Genomic DNA, 16,564 nt, shown 5'->3' with positions numbered 1-16,564 from the left:
GTCATCACATTAACCAGAGAATGAGAAACCCACCCAGATCTGTCTCAATTGACAATGGGTACCCCCAGATTGAAGCAGGGACATGAGTAGGGTCCACACAGTGCTTTCTGCTGTCATCCATAGGTCAGTGGCTTCCAGGAAGCTAGTCTTTAACAGATGAAGCTTCAAGCATAGTACTAACTTCCCAGTGACCGTCCCTGTGTCCCACATTGCCTGGTTGTTGTGCCCTCAGAAGTGCCTTAGGCACGAGAGCTGCAGGCTTAGCTGGACTCTCAGATTGAAGCAGACTCTCCTTCATATCCCAAGTCCCTTTACTCTCTGCACTCTAGCTGCCCAGAGCAATCTGTGAGAGCTGTGGTCCTATCATATCAGAATTAGCTGTATTAACAATGCAGGTTACGCAGGCCCAGATGACAGGCTGGAGTACCTGGAGTGGGCTGGAGACTGTTATCTATGCAAGTCTTCCATAGTGTCTGGAGAGATGAAAACAGTTCTACACATCCAAACATCAAGTGTAAAAACCAATCATGCATTAACACACTTTATAATTTAATTTAAATCTTGAATATTTAATTAACAGATTTAAGTTTACAGTCATTTGCTATTTTACATACAAAAGAATCAAAACAAATTTTTTAGTGAGCTGTGTTTTAGCCTGGTGAAAGGCAGGGATGAGGACAGCCACAGAGGTGAATGCTTAGGTCTAGAATGGGGACCCACCACTCAGACAAGCAGTATAATGGGCTTCCCCTATCAACTACAGTTCTTTCTAAAACTTGTTTCTCCAGGTCTAAGGCCACTCCAGAAGGAAACAGAATAAACAGCGGAGGGCTGTGTTCTGCTCAGAACTTGAGAAGTGGTGAGTCCACGTTTTCTTTGTCAGCCTCAGGGCTCAGATGGATCAGGGGGGAGCCCAGGTCGATCAGCTGGAAGAGAACGAAGAGATCAAGGTGAACACAGCTGTCTGTGCTGGCACACAAGAAGTTGCAGTGACTGAGCCAATCCCACCTGGAGCCCAGGGACAGAAAACAGCAGCAGTGTGGCAAGGAGTCTCAATCATCATGTCTAAGACTCTTAGAAGAGAAACCTCAAACCCATCAACACTTTGTGACCTCCTGACATGGTGGGCAGGCAGAAGTGGGGCTGAGGAGTGACTGCTGCCCTGAGAGCTCCTCCAGGTCCAGCAAGATGCCCAACGGCAATGGGTGACCATGGAGAAGTCATGCAAGAGTCTGAGACAAATTCTGTGAGCCCCCATGGCACCATGCAGTGTGCCCAGACCTGACAGCGCTTTGAGCTGAAGTCAGCATGAATCCCTTGCTGCTTCTCACCTGGCCGAGCTCAGCCTTTGCAGGCTTCCCCACATCATTTCTACCCATGTCTGGAGTGTTCATTATGAGGTCAACCAGGGGCCAGCTGCTAGGTCCCAAAGCCATGTTTGACTCAGGGGTGTTGCTGAAGTCGATGAGAGGGCAGTCAGCCAGATCTCTGCCTCCTGCTTCAGGAGTGATGGTGAGCTGGTCCAGCTTGATGTCTAGGAGAAGACCCTAAGCAGGGCACAGAGAGAAGGAAAGTTGGTACAAAACAATCACCCTGGGAAGCCAGGCTTTGTCCATGACCCGAGCTTCACAGCCTGGAGCCCAAGGGAAAGGCCAGAGTGGGCTCGTACCCCTACCCACAGCTAATACAGAGCTTCAGCCTGCTCCCGTTCCTGTCCTCTAACCCCTGACCAGCCCCTTTGCTAAACATTTCTTTAGTCCACAGTCCTGAGCACCTCTCTGAGCCCGCTGGAAACATGGGTCCCAGCCACAAGGTGAGGCAGGGAGGGGACTGTGAGTCCCTGTTCATGACTCTCCATGTACCTGATCAGGGTGCGTGTCTTCACCCTGAGCTCTCCTGTGGAGGCTCTGCTCAGGCTCTTCACCAGGCTCTGCTTCACCCTGAGCTGCTCCTGTGGAGGCGGCTTGGGAAGGAGGAAAGTCCACCTTTTCTGGAGAAAAGGTAAGTGCTTGAGGCACGGCGGATGGAGGGGAAGAGCTCTCATCTGAGGACAGGCCCTGCCCCTGTCCACCACTGCCATTGCTGGGGCTCTCCTGCGTCAGCTCCGCTCTGGGGGGAGGAAAAGGAGGAGGAACACTTGTACACTCTTCTACACCGGTCATCCGCTACAGTGTGAAAGCAGCCTCTGACACAGCAGATGGCCACAAGTGGCCACGCTAGCTATGAGGATGACCTTGCCTGTCAGACCCCCGTCTCTGTGCAAGAGAACTGAAGGTTTCCAAGGCCGCTTTCACCTCTCTGGTTCTGTCACGTAGCCTCACCTTGTGTCCGCGTCTGCCCTTTTCTTTATAGTTGCTAGGTAGGTCACTCAGCATCAGCTCCACCTCTACACACACGCTGTGGCTAGCCCCTCCACACCTAGGTGAGCCAAGTGCCTGCCTGCCTGAGTGTCCCACCCCACTGCTCCCTCAGGAGGCCAGGTTGGAACCCCAGTCATGCATGGCCTTCCACGCTACAGCATGCCTCACACTAGCAGTGACCTCTTGACACCTAGCGTGTCCCGAGCACCCAATGACTCAAAGCTGAATGAACTGTGGATACTGTGAGCAGGAACAATAGCCACAATTAGAACAGAATACCATCTTTTTCATGGTTTATGGGTTTCAGAACAACCTGAGTTCTTTCTGTATTATACTTAAAACACACATACAACATACACGTGACACAACACAGCCCCACTGTACACACGCGCACACACACACACACACACACACACACGCGCGCGCGCACACACACACACACACACACACATGCGCGCGCTGTGCCTTGTGCTTCACAGGCCTTCTTCCCTACGTCTCCTATCTGCTGCCTGAGCCTGCCCGGCTCCCCTCCCAGCACAGGTCTGGGGAACTCTCAAGACAAGCTCATCCAACCCTTGTTTTTTACCTGACTGTAGATCTTCTCCTGGGCTCAGAAGAAAGTCGACGGGCAGGCACACACACTGGGGACACCAGAGCCCTGGGCATGGACTGAGGTGCTATTAATGGAAGGCCAGAGAGACGCCGACTGGCAGGTGTGGGCAACACTGACATCCGTCTTGTGCTCAGAGGGGTTCTCACACTGCTGGGCAGGCCTTGTGGAGTGAGCCCTGATAAGCGTCTTACAGGAGTGCTGCTGACCACCCTGGTGAAGACATGGAGGTCTTGAATACAGACCACTGAAGTTGAAAGGGCAGCCAGGGAGCCTGGGTGGGCTCTGTTCTTGAAAAGGAGTTCCAGCATGGACAGGACTCAGGGTGCTTGCAGTCCCCATGTGACCTTGGATGAGTTTCAAGTTCCCCAGCAAGTGATGCCTCCATCCTGTCCCATAGGTATCTAGAACATCCTTGAACATGGCTGTATTCATGGTACCCTCCACTAGAAGGTCAGAAGGGACTTAAAGAGATGCTTGTGACAGAAGAGTTTTTTCTACTGAGACATCTAGGCACCCATCAGACTCTGGCTAAGAAATGATGATGGTTTCCCCACTGGCTTATTCATACCCAGACTTAAGATTCCTGAGTCAAAGGTGAGAACAGAGCTAGGTGCTCCCTAGCAGTTCTGTGCCGTAACCACCATCTCTCCCAAATGTTACGTTGTTGTTGTTCTTAAGGCAGAGGCCGAGTCAGGTTGTTACCAGCTATGGACTAAATGTCTGCATCCCCCAAATTCATATATTGAAAGTCTAATTCCCCAAATGATGACATAGGAGATGGGGCCTCTGGAGGTGGTTCTGTCAGAAGTCAAAGCCCCAATCAATAGAATTAGCATCATTATAAAGAAAGAAGGCCCAGACACCGGTTTGTCCTTCCATGTGAAGACATGATAAGCCAAGCAATGGACCCACATCAGACACTCCCATGTGTAGATGCCCTGATCCTGGATGCCCAGGCTTTAGAACTGTCACACACCAATTTGAATCTCCAGATGCCCAGCATTGTGGCTCAAGTCATAATAACAGCAAGGAAAGGGGCAGGAAGACTGAGTGTGAGGTCAGCCCGTCTACACGGAAAGACCCAGGCACTGGTATGCTTGTTACAGTAGCCCAGAGTACTAGGGCAGCTGTAGGGAACCAACTCTAGGTCACACCACTAACACTGAGTCCTGGCAGGCTTAGAAGTCACCTACCAACTTTACCTTCCATCAAAGACAACTTCTGTGTCCTCCAGTGTCTGGAAACGAACTTTATAAATAGCATGAGCTCAACGATGGGCTGCTCATGCACTCGGAGCACATCCAGGCACTGGGGTGCTCTCGGATCAAGCTTCTACCTGCTGCCAAGGGCCAGGCCCACTGCCCTGACCACCTTCTATTGTGGACACATGTGAAGACAAACATGCCCACAAATGTGACCCTTGATGGGACCCAGAAGACAGGAGTTATTTTTCACTTTCTAGGTAGCTGAGACATGGGGATTAGATATTCTAGTTTGCTTTCTGTTACTGTGATAAACACCAGGACCAAGGCACCTTGGGGAGTTTATTTAGCTTACACTTCCACATCATAGTTCATCATTGAGGGGAGGTGCTACCTTGCACTGGAGTTGGTTTTGTTACACTGCATGGGAGGAAGGCACCTCAGCATGTCTACAGCTTTAAGGGAAACTGTCTAGTCTCAAAAACCCCAGTCCTGAAGTGTACTTCCATGGTCACCCTGAGGATGCAACCCAAGATCTGCTGATGCCCTCCGTTGGACTGCGTCAGAACCAGAGGTGTAAGGGATGTAACTAAAGGGGCAGCAGGGACAAGGCTGTCATTTCAAGAGTCCCTGTAGGTCCCCAGGCATCTGTGCACGTGTGGACTTGTTCTCACTGTTGTAACTGCCGTGCTGGGCCATTCAGGGCATTTAGGCTCATACTGGGTCACAGAGCAGGACTGAAACCCAAGTCTGAGCAGCTGCTCCATCCCACAGTCCCTAACTGTACACAAACCAGTGAGCAGGGAACTTCTGAAATATTTGGATGCTGGGCTCTGCCCCCTGTCCCCAGCCCCCACCCACTGAATCAGAAACTTTGGGGGGGAGGGGTCTAGGCTCAGCATCTAAAGCAGTACTGAAGGGGTTTCTGTGATTTGGTCTGGGTTCACCCAGCTCAGAGTCACAGCACCCAGCATACAGTGAGGGTGACACACAGCATCTACCTCAGAAGCTTGACCAGGTGGCAGTCCACGGAGCCTATAGTCACATCAGTAGCTCTCAAAAGATAAGAAAGGAGACAAACTCCCGCTGGCTACCTGCTAGCTGGTGTCCAGGACTGCAGCCGATGTGTCCGTGAGATCTTCGGGGTAACTCCATCAGGTGACTCGCCTAAGAACAGGGAGGGCCAATCAGAACAACATGGCAAGCCTGGCATGTGCAGCACCATCTAAGCACTCTCCTCTAAACATCCCCACTTTCCCAACTGTCCGAGTCAAGTAAAGACAGAGGCCAGTGAGACACACAGGAAACCCTCTTGAGAGCCCAGCTGAGGTCAGGTCCAGGTCTAGTACTGAGAACACTCTGTACTGTTATGCCAGCTCCTTTCCCCAACTGCCCGGGGCCTGAGTTTCATGGCAGGCTCGTCCCAAGTCTCCTCTACCTGTCGTAGAGCTGCTCCCTGTGCCCCCATGTCCATGGAAATCATGTGGACAGAGCCCCAGCAAGCAGCAAAGCCTACTGTACCTTCCTGTGTCTGAGCTGTGGCATCCCTAGCGAGGCACACCACGTACACATTCTATAGGTGACAAGTATCTCCACGTGGATGCCTCAGCTGCTACTTGACAGAATTCAGTGTGGGCTCACCAGCTACTAAGCAAAGGCTTAGTACCTTAATAACCGAGAAGGCCTGTCACACACTGTCCCTCCACCACATGATTCCGTATGAAACACAAACTCGCCTCCCATTATCCCAGGAGTCGATCTGGGGCCCCAAAGCCTCAGGAACTAAGACCTCCATGTATTAACTTGCTGTCTTAGACGCCATGGGCAAAGGGGCCCAGCCATGAAAGGGGCCCATCTTAGCAAGCCATTCAAGGCCAGGTGAAGCTCCAAAACAATGCCACCGACCACACGTTTTCTTAATTAGTGATAGATGAGGGACGGCCCAGCCTATCATGGGTGGTGCCATCCCTGGGCTGAGTAAGGCATGAAGAGTGAAGAAAGCAGCACCCTCCACAACGTCTGCATCAGCTCCTGCCTCCAGGTTCCTGTTTGAGATCCTGCCCTCACTGCTTTTGATGAACTGTTATTTAGAACTGTGAGTGAAAAATACCCTTTCTTCCCCAACTTGCTTTTGGTCATGGTGCTTCATCTCAGCAGGAACTCAAGTGCATTTCTGCCATAGGGCCTTTACAGCATCATCTCCTCTGCCTGGATGTTCTCTTTGGGTTATCTAATGACTTCCTCTTCACTGGGCTTCTGATCTCAGCTCAGTGTTGTTCCACTCCATCTGTGACTGCTAATCTAGCTGTCAACTTTGCACATGTGGCTGAGGGAGCCTCACCTGAGGACCAGCCTCCTTCAGACTGACATTTTCTAACTGATGCAGGTGAGGGCCCAGCACACTGTGAGTAGTACCACCTTGGGCATTCCTCCGTGGTCTTCGCTTGAGTTCCTGCCCTGACTTCCCTCAGTGATGAACACGATGTGGAAATGTGAGCCAAACAAACTCCCCAAAGTGCCTTGGTCCTGGTGTTTATCACGGTGACAAAAAGCAAACTGGAATACTACCTAACCTCTTCCCCAGAGAGCTGGAGAGAAACCACACAGAGAGAAAAAAACTCTAGAAAACTCTGTGGCATCTCCTGAAAGGGCAGCTGCAAAGCGGCAGCACACAGTGTCGGGCAAGATGCCTCAAGGTCAGGACAAGCAACAAGTGGAGAACAAGGGCTGAGGAACAGCACATCCCACCCAGCCTGAGTGGGCGGAGCAAACTTATAGGACACCTAGCAGCCTCTGTGCAAAACCCCACGCCTGTGACAGACTAGACAGCACCCACTCTAGACCCATCTGTGGCAGGCTGCAGGAGTGGAGTAGGCTGGACCGCATTCACTGGCTGCCAAGTTCAGCCTCTTAAGGAAAACATAACTCAGGTGGTTAAAACATAAAATCATAGAAGCAGAGTCACCAACACCATCAACAAAACTAACACCCACGTGTGACAAAAGTCACAGCTGCAGACATAACGACCACACTGAGGACAACAGTGAGAAAGACACAGGCCGGGGCAAGGGATCATCCAGAGGAATGGACACGCAAGTGGGCGGCAGAACACACCCTGGACAGAGTATCAGAGCTAAAGAAGCCAAACAGCACCAGCCACACCAGTAACCTCCCCAAAAACTTAAAGCCCACAATGTAGCTGGACTTACCAACAGAACACTGGGGTACTTTAAATGAGTTTGCTGTGGCAGACACGGCCTCTGTCTTGCAGCTCAGATAGGAGTCCCGTCGTTTTATACTGACAGTTTTATTCAACTGAGATGTCTCAGTGTCGGAGTCCAGCCTTGGTCCTCTTTGCTCTGGAGTCTGGGGTTGTTGGGTAAGAGGACTCGGGGTGGGGACCTTGGGCTGCTCGGCCACCGTCTGGGCAGCATCAGCCCTTTTGGCTTGTCTGCAAAATGCCCTGGTAGGGGCTGCTGGCAAAGCCTGGCGTGACGTGGTGGGTCCTATTCTGCCCAACTTGCTGGTGCTTGACTGACGTCGGGAGTTGCTAGCAGGAATATTTGAAAGTTCACTGGACTTTGCTGCAAAAGTCGATAATCAAGGCTGGTTACTCAAGTCAGTTTCTAAACACTTTATAACAAACACACACACCCCTCTAGACTGTCTACCTAACATCAGACACACTGGACACCCATTAGGCAATGACAGTCAGGACTGCAGGATGCCGGAACCTGAGCTGAGTACTGGCTACCTCTCAGCAGGTGTGTGTGCACTCACAAGGTTAAACTCTTCTCTCTTCACTTCCTTGATGAGCAGAAGAAAGTGGACAGTCTAATCAACTAGCAATGAACCTACTATGTGAGTCCATAGTGAAGACTCAAAGGGAAATTTTAGGGAATAATGCTGTAGCCATGTCTATGCAGTGTGTTAGCCCTACTAGGTCCTGCCCCACAATCTCATCTGACCCTATGGCTCTACCATAAACAACACATGGTGCCAGTGTTCTGAGTCAGTGGAGAAAGACCCAGTTCACAACTCCTGGGCAGTGGCAGCCATGTGTTCTCCTGTTCATGCACTCACGGGCCACAGAAGGGCCTTTGAGCACTCCTAGACTCAGGAACTTTCCCCAAGGTCAACAGGATCACTTGACTTAAAGGTAAGAGCACAGATGGCTGTTAAAACCCCGAGTAGCAGGCAGGACTCCAGATCAGGCTGGTTCTAAAGCTCAGACTTCCTGTATCTTGTGAAAAGCCCTCTTACCATGCCCCAACAGATATAACCAGAATCCACAGGCAAACCCCAGATGCATTCTCTGGTCCCTACAGCACTCTATCACTAGATGGCAGCCTTGTTTAGGCAGGGTGAACACAAGGGCACACACCCCAAACGACCCAGGCTGGGATCACAGGTCTTAGGCACTGTGTTCTCACGGGTGCATGGTTAATGTGAACAACCAGGCTTTCTTGTCACTTCATGGGTTTGTATGCCTCCCAGCTGAGATCACCTCTCCTTACTGGAGGGAAGCAGACACTCAGGGCAGCAGGACAAGTCTTTTCCTGCCTCGCCCTCAGCCCTGAGCTGTAACTCTATAGCATCCTGTGCAGACAAAACATATGGTGCTCAGGGCTCGCCTGGCTGGTGGAACTGCTCACCTTTGCCTGTTACTGAAGACCCACACACACCAGACCCGAGGCTCGAAGCAGACCCTGAGGTAGAGGACTTCCTTATGAGATTGCCAGTGTAGCCAGGTGGCTTTAACAGGGTCTTCTTCAGCCCCAACTGAGAGAAAAGTTGAAAAATTAGCCAGGATTTTGTTACCTGCATACACATGGTTAATTCTGCAAAAGTAGGATTTTAAGATAATCTTTAGTGGGATTAGAGAGATGGCTCAGCAGGTAAGAGCACTTGTTACTCTTTCAGAGGACCTGGATTCAATTTTTAGCACACACAGGATGGCTTACAACCATCTATAACTCTAGTTTCAGCGGATGTACACCTGCTCCTGACCTCTTTGGGTTACAGAAACACACATGGTATATAGACATCCAGACAAGCATTCCTGCACATGAAATAAAATTTAAAAATCTTTAAAAAATAATAATCTTCAGCAATAATTATCATCTTTAGAGTAAAAAGTAATAGTCATCCCTCAGTTTCTGTGGGATCCTGTGGGTACGAAACCACATGGATCCCCAAATGCAACAGTGTGATAAATGCATGGAACCGACATGCATCCACCATGGACCAATACCTCTAGATGCCAGGTGGTGGTGGCGCAAACCATTAATTCCAGCACTTGGGAGGCCTGAAGGCAGGCAGATCTCTGTTCAAGGCCTGTCAGGTCTACATAGTAAGTTCCAAGACAGCCAAGGCTACATAAAGTAACCCTGTCTGGAAAAACCAAATAAATGAATAAATAAACAAGCAAAAAACCAACAATCACACTCTAGGTGATTCTAACTTTAATGCAATGTTAAGACTGTGCAAGACATCACGCTCCCTCAGGCACACTAACAAGGAAAACCCATACAGGTTCAGGATAGACACAACTTCTCTCTTAAATAGCTTCAACCTGGAGGCCCGACTGCATCTAGAATGTAATGTCCAAACCTCTGCCAGAGGAACATGCAGAAGAGCTGTCAGCATTTAAGATTGTGGGGTTCCAACCTAGACCTCAAATCAGCTACTGTAGGCCCAGCTTTTGGCAACTTTAAGAAATGCTTTCTAATAGGTAGCTCAGAGTACCAGAAAGGTGATAGTCTCTGTCTGTGAGCTCAGAACACAAACCCAATACCTCACATCTTCCACAGAGGCCAAGGGATCAGTGAGAATCAGTTGCTCTTATCAGCAGCCCCAGTGACAGGGCCAGTTCAGCGCACATGGCCAGGCCTATCTCTGTCTGCGACCTAGTTGCCTCTTGTGGGCTGTTTCCAATGTTCCTTAATTGCTGTGCGTGTGCATGCACACACGCGCGTGCATATGCACATGAAGACTAGAGGACAATTGCAGATGACTGTCCACTCATAGCTTTAAAGACAGGGTCTCTGGCTGGTCTGGCACTCAGCAAGTTGGCTAAGCTGGCTAAGCAGCGAGCTGACCCCAGGGATCCAAGTGTCTTCTGCCTCCCCTGTGCTGAGATTACATGGGCACGCCACCACACAAGGCTTTTTAAATGTGAGTTCTAGAGATCTAACTTACTATTAAGTGCATTTGTTAAATAAACAATCTCCTTGATGACCTCATTTTAATCAAGATAAAAACTGGCACCACGTCCTCATAGAACAAGTGGCAGCCCTGTAGCCCCAGGCAACTCAACTCACCTTGCCAGGAATGGGGAGTGACCGATTGCCTGGGCGGCCTTCTCTAATGGCAGCATCTGGAGCCGAACTGGGCTTGTCCAGGGGCACATCACTCTGGGATCCCTTTTCATTCAGGAGTTTCGTCCTCTGAAGGCTGGCTGGCACCTCTTTTTTGAGCTGAAAATGTTGATTTGAGAGGTGAAGACTACCTGGTCTGACAAGCCCAGAGCTGGCACCACTTCTCCCAGACACTGCCACCCTCCTCACTGAAGCAGTGTCAGACTGGGCGGGCAGCCTGCAGAAGGATCACCAAGGCTTCTCCTCTATCAGGCCCTCACTTAAGAGTGCCAGTGAGGGGACCAGACATATGGTACATGCCTTTAACTCCAGCACTTGGAGGCTAAGGCAGGCAGATTTCTGTGAGTTCAACAAGGCCAGCCTGGTCTACATAGTGGTTCCATAGCAGCCAGTTACATGGTGAAACTCTGTCTTGAAAACAAACAAACAAACAAACAAGAGCCTCAGTAAGGAGCTGGCTCAGCCATGCATTCTACATGCTGTGGGGAGAGGCATGCTTACGGTATGGTAACCCTACCACAGCACCAGCTCAGTGCAGTGAGGTTTCTCCTTCCAGTGCTCAGAGGCACATCCCTGCTGGGCAGTGCTGGTGCACCACTTTAATTCCATCACTTGAGAGGCAGAGGCAGGCGGATCTCCAAGCTTGACGCCTGCCTGGTCTAAAACATGAGTTAGGGCCACACAGGGCAAGCCTGTTCCTTTTCAAACACAACTCACCCCAACCCCCCAACAAAACAAACAAACAAACAAACAAACAAAAAACCTATACTCTCTATACTTTCTGTTCCATGTCCACGTGCTGCTAGCAATCCTATCCAGGGCATCCTAGTGTCAGCTGTGGTCAGGCTCACAGATGTGCAGGGCTTCCCCCTCCCACAACCTCACAGAGCTGTTCCTGTAACTGCAACCCTTGGTACAAATGAAGCTGCTGCAGGATAGCTTCCCCTACACCCTAGCACGCACCTTTACTCTGTGTCTTCTCAGGAGCCCCCTCTCCTCCGCAAGAAAAAAGCAGGCAAACCTGGAAGCAAACTGTCTCTGACATCCATCTCTCTCCTACCCCCAACTAAGCCTCCAGGGCCCTGAGTTTCCCACAAACTGGTCAACGGCCGCTTCCCTGACATCCATGTCGTGCCTGGGCAGAAAGAAGTATAAAGTCCCAGCCATAGAGAGCATGCAGAGCCTAACATGGGGGGCAGTGCTCCCCATCACTGTTGCCTTCATTGTCCAGATGCTGGTTCTACTCCTGAGCTTTCCAGTCCTTAGTGCTGCCCCTCCCACCAGGCTTCCCTGGCAGGGCACGGGCTCAAGTGAGACAAGGAGGTAGTATACCACAGCAACTGTACTATATAGGGGTTTACCTTCTCTGTAGCCAGGTGAAGATTTCTTCCTCTCACAGGTAAAGCCCGGGGTGGCTGTAGCTTGCTGGTGATCCTCCTCTGAGGCCCAGGCTGACTTGGAGGCTGGGAGGTACTCGATTCTTTTGGCAATGGTTGAGAGGAACAGGGCAGACCCTGGTTGCTCTGCATCTGAACAGGGCCCACTGGGGCAGGGGAGCTGAGAAGGCCTGGAGAAGCCAGGAGCTGGGGCTCCCCCAAGAGAGGTTGCACCCTCGAGGACGGCAGGCAGAATGTCTCTCTTTTAACTGACATGGGACTTTTGTCTCTCTTCTGTTCTTTCTCAAAGAGGCTTATTTTCAACTGTGAGTCCTGCACAAAAGTTTCCTTGCGCTGGTTCACAGGATTTTTGGGCTGGGCAGCCTGGGCCACCTCTCTTCGGCTGTGATTTTCTATCTGTAAGGCCAGTAAGTGGGCTTCTTTGTACACCTCCACAAACTTCTCCCCAGTGAGAGGGCTCCAGGTGCAAGGGCTGCCAGGGCCTGGGGCAAGAGGCTGCTCAGGAACCTGGCGGTTTAAGTCCAACCGGGCAGCAATGCATCTTTCTTTATGTCCAACAGGCCCAAAAAATACTTCGTCATCTTCATTTGCACTGTGTTGAAAGAAAAAGATTATCAGGGATAAGTCACAATGGCATCCAGGTGAGGGGCTTCAATGAACGTGTCTATGCCAGGGGAAGGGAAGAAAACTCATGTTTACCTTGAAGAAGACAAGGAAAGATCGAAGTCAAATTTTTCATCTTCCAAAAGAATAAAGTCTGGGGTGGGAATGGGAAAGAAAAAGTCCACTATTATTTTAGTGTAGCATAAAACAGGAAAGCACTGGATTCACAACTGCTATGAAATTCCACTCTTATTGCCTGAATTCAATCAAATTTTCATGGGTAACTCAAGTCCTTATTTTCCATTTCCACTCTCAGGTTCCAATCTGAGCGCATTGATTGATTCACCGTCAAAAAGCACAGAGCCTTGCTTTAGTGACAGAATCTGAGGTGTCCCAGAGGGCTAAGTCACCTGCAGGCACAGGGTATCTTCTAAAGATCAACTGCTTTACCTCGCCTGGAATTAAATTATGAGACATCTATCTATCCATCAACGATGAGTTCAAAGGTGGTTCAAACTCACAGTAGAGACTAACTAAGTATCTGTGGGCTGCCACTGCTCCTCGGATCCCTTTGCAGATCTCCAAAAAAAAAAAAAAAAAAAAAAAAAACAAAAGCAAAAACAAAAACAAAAATTTTGCACTCTGCCCATCCATATTCCTTGCATAGCCTTGGTTATTGACCCAACAGTACATCCTGATAAGTTGTCTTCGATTTTTTTTTTTTTTTTTTTGGCTTTTGTTTTTTCAAGACACTGTTTCTTTGTGTAGCCTTGGCTATCCTGGAATTCACTCTGTAGACCAGTCTGGCCTCAAACTCAGAAATCCACCTGCCTCTACCTCCCAAGTGCTGGGATTAAAGGGGTGCGCCACCACTGCCTGGCTGGTAAATTGCTTTCTAAATGTTTGTGTTTATGCCCATAAGTTACTGTGCTCCCAGTCTTGCTCAGAGGAGCCTCTTATAGTGCCATCACTGTGCTAAGCAGTCTCAAGAGGATACATAACCTAATAGGGTACAAAGGCCCAGTGCTCAGCCCTAAAAGGGAGAAAAAAATTGTAATCCTGCATCAACCCTCCAAGACTCAGGGAGCAAAGTGACTTTTCACCATGTCTGATGACTTGAGTTCAAGTCCTGGGACCCACAGGTGCTTGTGCACCATGGTTACACCCCCTCCCACACTCACACACCCAACACAAGTCAGGGTAAAGAATCCTCCTCCCCTCTTCTACACAGGGTTTCACTGTGTAGGGTTTCAAAGAGAACTGTCCTGGAACTCACTCTGTAGACCAGGCTAGCCTTGAAATAAAACTCAAGAGATCTGCCTGCCTCTGCAGTTCTCTGTACCACCACCACCTGGCAAGAATTGCTTTTCAAAGAATTTGCCAGCACTCAGGAGGCTTCTCTGTGAGTTCAAAACCAGCCAGGGTTACAAAGTGAGGTCTCAAAAAGCAAGTAAGCAAAACCAAACAAAGGAAGGCTGAGGAAGGGGTGAAATGTGGGACTCTGCCCTTAGTGCAGGAGAAAGCTGTTGCCATTTTGATAGCACAGCAACTGTGATTAACCACAGGAGACCCTCACAAGATTAGGACTCCCACTAATGCCCTTCTGTAAGTGGAGTGAGACCCTCTCCTCTTAAGATTATGTAAGTGGTTTTAAAAAGTGGGTACGTGGGGGTGGAGTAGGCTCTTCTTTGGAGGTGTAGCTATGAATTGCTAATGTCCTTGTAAGTAACTTCGGTTAAATTCACTTGCTCATCGATCCAGACTTGTTCGTTTCTTTGATCTGTTGTTGCCTTCTCTATTCTGTTTGAGGTGAAAAGGAATACACTCCAGGAACAGCCGCACGAACAGAAAGGACTTACCTTCCTTCTTACCACCAGCCTCCATCTTCACCTCTCTCCTCTGGCTGGCCGAAGGCACGTCGCCGCCGTCTCCTCCTTCCAGAGTTCGCTACAGGAAGCAAGGGGACCAGAGGATAGGCATGTTAGAGGCAAGCCCCAGCTTGCTCCCGGAGGCCGGATAACGGATTTCCGGGTCTAAGCTGCAGAGCTGGCACCGCAGACCGTTCTCGTCAGCCTCTGCGGCTCGGGGCCTGATTCGCCACTCGCCCGGACCAGCCCTAAGCCCACTCCTTACCCCTCGCCAATGACCAGGAGGACTTAATATACAGCTGGGTCTCCACCACGGGTTTAAACGCCGCGCCGGTGTCCGCCGGCCGCCGATTGGCCTGTTCAAACAGGGAGTTGCTCTCGGTGCAGCCTGGGAAATGTAGTCAGAGTACTGATGTGCGAGACCGATGCGCAGGGACTCCACGCTACGGATTGGCTCCGCTGGGCGCCGGAAACTCCCGCCGGAAGTGCCCATGTCTTTCCTCCGGAGGAGGCACAGAAAGGGTTTAAGCGTTCCGCCTGTGGCGGTGCTAGCAGAAGGGACTGAGGAGTGGATGGTGGCGCATAGGAGATGGTCATACAGCTAGGAAGGAGTTTGTTCTGACCGCTACTCTCTCCGGTGCTTGTCCTGGTATCTCCGGTATTTCTCTTGCGTCTGCAGCCTGAGTCCTCCCTCCTGTACACCGATGTGGAGGCCCTCCCTTTTCCCGCAATTGGAGAAGCTTGACAGAGCCAGCATTAGCACCTCCCTGCTGCCAATATGCCAGATGCTTTTGGGTAGCAATGAACAGAAAGCTGGCTTCAAGGTTTGTTGGTTCAAGGAAGTCCAGGGGTGGCCTGGATAGCTCAAGAAGGCCATCCAGTTTGGTTGTCTTCTCTTCACATCTGCCAGGTCTGGCTCACCAGTAGGCAAGCTGGCTTTGTGGGACCCAAGATTCCCACCGGCTGGGGATGGTGACCAATTCTGTGTGACCTGCACTGTATCTGGAATTTAAGGGCCTGGCTTTTCTGACTCACACTCAAGGGGAGGGGCAGGACCAGGGACGGTGGCAGGCACATCTGTGGTCCAAGCCTTTAGCTCCCGGCCTCCTCCTGTGCGGTCTAAAGCCTTAAATCCCTGCATCCCTGCATCTGGTGGGCAGTAATGCTTACCAACAATTGTCTTCCTATCATATCAGTTCATAGTAGATGTTCAGCAAAGCATACCCATAATAACTCACTGCTATTTACATTTTTCTCTTGGCTTTAAAAGTATATTTTTTTATTTTTATTTTTCGATGTGCGCATGCGTACATTATGCCAGTGCCTACAGAGGCCAGAAGAGAGTGTCAGATGCCCCAAGGGTAGAGGTACAGGCTCTAGGTGGGTGCTAGGTACTGAACTCTGGTCATCTAGAAGAACAACAAGTGCATAGCCGTGGTGCCATCTCTTCAGACACATCCACCTTTCTCTTTAAATCAGTCGCCTGTCTCTGGTAGATTCATGCCTACTTTCACTAAAGCCTGCAAACACCAGCTTAACAGACAGGCATTCACTAGAAGCTAATGGGTGGCAGGATGATGCAGAGATCACACTTCCTGACCAGATATCACAGCAGAAAGTAGTGCAGTAGTAAGGGCAGGTGTCAAGGACTATGGGGCAAAGAGAAGGCACTGTAACCAGACCACAGGCAGGCTGGAAGGCTAAGAGAGAGAGAGAAGAGAGAGAGAGAGCAAGACTCTGCTTCCTAGTAAAACGTGTATTATTTGGAATCAAGGATATAGATATAGATACACACACACACACACACACACACACAATATCATGAGGAAGCTCCCCCGTGGAACCTGTCCCCAGACTCCATGATACAGAGACAGTACCTCTTAAAATCCTATGGTAATTACACAATTTCTTGACTTGCTGCCCCATCCCACAAAAATTAGAGAAGCCCATCTCCCTAGGATGCAACCCAAACCTGGCACTTAGAAGCTGCTCAGAGGTGCCCACAGGTGAGGGTAGTCAAAGAGATCAATTAAATTTTATTTTATTTTATTTATTTATTTATTTTTGGTTTTTCGAGACAGGGTTTCTCTGTGTAGCTCTGGCTGTCCTGGAACTCACTCTGTAGACCAGGCTGGCCTCAA

At 50.1% G+C, this 16,564-nt stretch overlaps 1 protein-coding gene across 1 annotated transcript; it reads right to left on the bottom strand.

Annotated features, from left to right (window-relative positions):
• Positions 1–534: 534 nt before the first annotated feature.
• Gtse1 (G2 and S-phase expressed 1) lies at positions 535–14,839 on the bottom strand. The gene is made up of 12 exons (XM_034516009.2): positions 14,689–14,839; positions 14,415–14,502; positions 12,652–12,709; positions 11,917–12,544; positions 10,499–10,654; positions 8,831–8,957; positions 7,385–7,759; positions 5,270–5,342; positions 2,947–3,183; positions 1,863–2,109; positions 1,332–1,547; positions 535–926 (listed from the first exon to the last, which is right to left on the bottom strand). Exons 2-12 carry the CDS (start codon positions 14,437–14,439, stop codon positions 843–845), a joined length of 2,226 nt encoding a protein of 741 aa, XP_034371900.1. The 5' UTR covers positions 14,440–14,502; positions 14,689–14,839; the 3' UTR covers positions 535–842.
• Between the last annotated feature and the right edge of the window lie 1,725 nt (positions 14,840–16,564).

The sequence above is a fragment of the Arvicanthis niloticus genome, chromosome 13 (genome assembly GCF_011762505.2).
Source record: "Arvicanthis niloticus isolate mArvNil1 chromosome 13, mArvNil1.pat.X, whole genome shotgun sequence".
NCBI lineage: Eukaryota > Metazoa > Chordata > Mammalia > Rodentia > Muridae > Arvicanthis > Arvicanthis niloticus.
The sequence above is the reverse complement of the archived record's forward strand: the minus strand, read 5'-3'. Positions and strand labels throughout refer to the sequence as shown.